This window comes from Ipomoea nil, unplaced genomic scaffold (assembly GCF_001879475.1).
Source record: "Ipomoea nil cultivar Tokyo-kokei standard unplaced genomic scaffold, Asagao_1.1 scaffold2759, whole genome shotgun sequence".
NCBI lineage: Eukaryota > Viridiplantae > Streptophyta > Magnoliopsida > Solanales > Convolvulaceae > Ipomoea > Ipomoea nil.
The window spans coordinates 1933624-1938371 of NW_017619187.1; the positions used below are offsets into that span (position 1 = coordinate 1933624).

At 40.1% G+C, this 4748-nt stretch overlaps 1 protein-coding gene across 1 annotated transcript; it reads left to right on the plus strand.

Annotated features, from left to right (window-relative positions):
• Window positions 1–647: 647 nt before the first annotated feature.
• On the plus strand, window positions 648–4001 carry LOC109156701 (amino-acid permease BAT1 homolog). The gene is made up of 8 exons (XM_019304530.1): window positions 648–1007; window positions 1131–1391; window positions 2082–2100; window positions 2229–2448; window positions 2543–2724; window positions 2816–3105; window positions 3197–3326; window positions 3533–4001. Exons 1-8 carry the CDS (start codon window positions 904–906, stop codon window positions 3896–3898), a joined length of 1572 nt encoding a protein of 523 aa, XP_019160075.1. The 5' UTR covers window positions 648–903; the 3' UTR covers window positions 3899–4001.
• Window positions 4002–4748: the final 747 nt, after the last annotated feature.

A 4748-nucleotide genomic window follows, 5' to 3' on the forward strand; every position in this document is an offset into this window, starting at 1 on the left:
TATGGGTGATCATGTGTGATCACTTTATGGAATTTTATGGACTTTTCAAATTTCGAGAGATAAGTACAATTGTACTTTGTAGAAATAACACCTACTTTTGAGGGATAAAATTAGAAAGTTAGTAACATTTGTTATGTTGTATTAAAAACCGTGCAAAAAATAAATGAGACAATCAATTAGGGACGAAGGGAATATTTATTTGAAAGTTAGAAGTGAATGATATTATATCAGTTTGTCCGAAGTAAACGGATGAGTAAATCATATAATGTTAATTTGCTCAGAACAAACTAATGACGGAAACTAAGGATATCCTTATCCCTACAAATCTATCTCGCTTTTAAAAATGAATCACACTTCCACATCATCCAATTTTCAAATCATTTATTATTCACACTACAATCATGCAAATCCAATCAACTTTTAACATGCCCCAATTTCACATCATTTTAAAACATTAATAAATAAACCAAGGACCTTCTGATCTAATGGTATCAAATTAAACTTCCACATGAGAGGATGTGGGTTTGAGCCCCTTTGTGAAGGCGCTATGTGTTTTTTTTTTATTTTTTAATTGATTCCTATTTTTTTCCTTTTTTCTTTTTTAGTTTTCAAACCGTTAAATCTATTATAGGAATGATTTAACATTTGTCCCTCTGGAAATTTTGTTCTCATGGAATAGTAATAGTGTAATACGATACATGTGGTAACTTTTTTAGATTTGCCAAATTTCCGTAGATTCATGGAATTTTACGTTTCGAATTGGACCACTTTATAGTGAGCTTACACGACTGATCGGAGATTCAGAGGCTTTACTCTTCCTGTCCTCCCAGTTTCGTCCCAAACTTGACAAGACCCACCGACAAAGAAGCAAGAAACCAAGAACAGTAGGTGAGTGACGGAAAAATGACCATTTCTTCATACGGCGGCGAACCCAAACACTCTATTGATTCCGACCATACGCGGCTTCACGAGCTCGGCTACAAGCAAGAGCTCAACCGCAACCTCTCGTGAGTAAAGCTTCGTTCTTTACACTCATATGGGCTCCGGGAGTGGCAGAGAATTCTAAGTTTAAACCAATTTCTTTTATCTTCTTCTAGCTTTTAATGGGTTCTTGAACTTTGGCTGTGCAGGGTGTTGTCCAACTTTGCGTTTTCCTTCTCTATTATATCCGTGCTTACCGGCGTGAACACCCTTTACAGCACTGGGTTGAATTTTGGTGGCCCAGTTTCATTGGTGTATGGATGGGTCATTGCAGGTACCTTCACCATGTTTGTTGGGCTATCCATGGCTGAAATTTGCTCTTCTTATCCCACCTCAGGGGGTCTCTATTATTGGAGTGCCAAGCTTGCTGGTCAAAGCTGGGCTCCTTTTGCTTCTTGGATCACCGGCTGGTAATATTTCCATTTCCTTGTTTAATAAAAATAGGCTAAAATTGTCTCCAATGGCAGCGCAGTTGGTTCTTGAGTAGTAGATTGTGAGTAATGACACAAAATCATACCTTGGGAGTTATACCCAATGTGGTGGACTCGGGTTTGATTCTCTCACCTAATGAGCTGTTGAGCAACCGTGATTTATCTTTTCACTATCCTGTCGGGCAAAAATAGGCTAAAATTGCCTGCAATGGCAACTAAGTTGGTTCTTGAGTAGTAGATTGTCAGTAAAGGCACAAGATCAGACCTCGAGAGTTACACCCAATGTGGTGGACTTAAGCACTGGTCCTTTCACCTAATAAGCTTCTGAGTAACCGTGATTTATCCTTTCACTATCCTGTTGTCCTGGCTTGAGGAAATTTCGCCCTTTGTGGGCAAAAATAGGCTAAAATTGATTTTATTTTCTTAGCTTTTTTTTAGTACATCTGATGGGATGAAAGAGGTGTGGTTTGAACTTGGGCATACTAGGAAAAGGTAGCTTACTATCAAACTATTGCTTGAACCTCAATTAGATATGCTTTTGTAGGGTATTCATTTTAGTGCTAATATTGCAGTTCATAACTAGTCTTTTTGGTAGAAAAGATTGCATTTAGGCCTTATTACCAATTCTCTAAGTAATTTTTCCTTTCTTTCATCCCCTTCCCCCTGCAGGTTCAACGTTGTTGGTCAGGTAACAGTACAAACAGCTACTTCACTTACGATATTACAAATTCCCGTGTCTAATTCAACTCTGTATGCTCATCATTCTGGAAGACCGTAAAAGTTTGCTCTAACCACTGAAGAAATGTTTGTTTACAGTGGGCAGTGTCAGCTAGCGTAAACTTTTCACTTGCACAGTTGATTCAAGTGATGGTTCTCCTTAGCACAGGTGGAATGAACGGCGGTGGATATGAAGCATCTAAATACGTAGTTATTGCTATACATGGTGGAGTTCTTCTATCACAGGCTATCTTGAATAGCCTTCCCATATCGTTGTTGTCCTTTCTTGGACAGATAGCTGCTGCGTGGAATATATTTGGTACATAGAACCAAGCCCGTTCTGTCCACTCGAGTATGCCTTAGATTAATGAAAATATGTTTCGGACCTCTAACTGTAGTTGATAATTGTTCAGGTGTCTTTCTTCTTATGATTTTGGTCCCGTTAGTTGCAAAGGAACGAGCCAGTGCCAAGTTCGTGTTTACACACTTTAACACTGACAACGGGGTTGGAATCCATAGCGAAGTGTATATATTTGTCTTGGGGCTCCTTATGAGCCAGTATACGTTATCGGGCTATGATGCATCTGCCAATATGGTGAGTTGTCTAGTTGGTAGCATTTCTCGTTTTTCTTTTAGTTAATGAACTGAAAGTGTTCTTACCTAATTCCGAAAACCTGTTATTGCAGACAGAGGAAACGAAGAATGCTGCTAAGAATGGGCCGAAAGGAATCATACTTGCCATTGGCATATCGCTTATTGCTGGATGGTGTTACATACTTGGTATAACTTTTGTTGTTACCGATATCCCGTATCTTTTGAGCCCGGATAACGATGCGGGTGGTTATGCTATCGCTCAAATGTTCTATGATGCGTTTAAGAGTAGATATGGCAGCGGTGTTGGTGGAATTGTTTGTTTAGGTGTTATAGCCGTCGCCATATTCTTCTGTGGAATGAGCTCACTGACTAGCAACTCGAGGTGAAACTTAACATACTACTCGGAAACACAAATAGTTCTTTGCTAAGAGACTTTAATTAACCTCGTCGGATATTAATCAAAATCGTTTCAGGATGGCTTATGCATTCTCGCGAGATGGAGCTATGCCATTTTCGGCGTTCTGGCATAAAGTGAACAAGCAAGAGGTCCCAATTAACGCAGTCTGGGCATCAGCTCTAATCGCATTCTGCATGGCACTAACGGTATGAACTCTTTCTCTTATTTTCGCGTGTTAATATCAATGTTGAAAAAAGCGCTAGGCACCCTTTAGGCGCCTGGGGACCGCCTAGAGCGCCTAGACGGGTGCCTAGGAGGCCGACTGCCTAGCCCCTAGGCGCGATTTTTGCAACACTGGTTAATATGCAACATTCCCCGGAAAGTAAACAGAATTTCATCTCAAACTCTGCAGTCTCTTGGAAGCATAGTAGCATTTCAAGCCATGACATCAATAGCAACCATCGGTCTTTACATTGCATACGCTTTGCCATCCTTTTTCAGAGTGACTTTGGCCCGGAAATCTTTCGTGCCAGGGCCGTTCAACTTGGGGCGCTATGGGGTCGTCGTGGGTTGGATTTCGGTCTCGTGGGTGGCCACCATTTCTGTGCTCTTCTCGTTGCCTGTAAGGTATCCTATAACAGATAAAACTCTGAATTACACTCCAGTAGCAGTAGGAGGCCTTCTTGTTCTGGTTGTCTCTTCATGGATTTTTGGTGCTAGGCATTGGTTCAAAGGCCCTATTACAAATATTGATCACTCTTCAAGTGGAGATGCATAATTGTAAGATTTTTGTATGTACAAATGTGGGACATTAGAGATTTCAAATTGTTTAGTACTTGCTTAAGCTTATGTTTTATGGAATAAACTATGTAGCCCTGCAACCTGCAAGTCACCAACAAATAACTCAAGTTTACAGAAGATTTGATCGAACGGGATAAGAAACTACAAAAGATCAACCCAAGTTACTCAAACAAAAGATGATGCACTCACTTATCTACAAGGTTGCATTTACAACACCTTTAAATCTCATCTGCTATCTTCTGTTTCATGGGATGTGGTGCTTACACAACCTTTGCTTCCACTAAAAGCTTATGCTTTATTTGTGTTACTTTCAGAAAAAATATAATGTGCTTATCACCCATTAGCACTGAAGTATAAGATAATCCACATCAATCAAAATCTATTAGTAATAGTATAGCATTTTGTACTACCGGCCACCGCCGCAGCAGAGACCGAAACACTCCGCCGCAGCCGCAGCAGGAGGCCACAGCCTCCTCCTTAACTGTAGCAGCAGCCGCCCTAACCCGACTCACCTCGCACCCGCCGGCGTCCGATAGCTTCCGGCGTTCAGCACCAGTTTCGGCGAAGGGCTGTGAAAAAGAGTGAAGACGATGAGTGTCGTCGGAGGGCTGCGTGGGTTAGGACTTTAGGTGTAATAATTGTAATAATTTCACTTTTCCTAATATGGTTACTAGGGTATAGGTATTGATAATTGAATTTCACGAATTTTTTTTTTAATTTTTTTTTAAGATAGAAAATTTCACGAGTTTTAAAATTAGCAAATTCAACCTACAATTATTTAATTTTTTTTAATTTCATTCCTTTTAGTCAAGTTACTAACAAGAAGT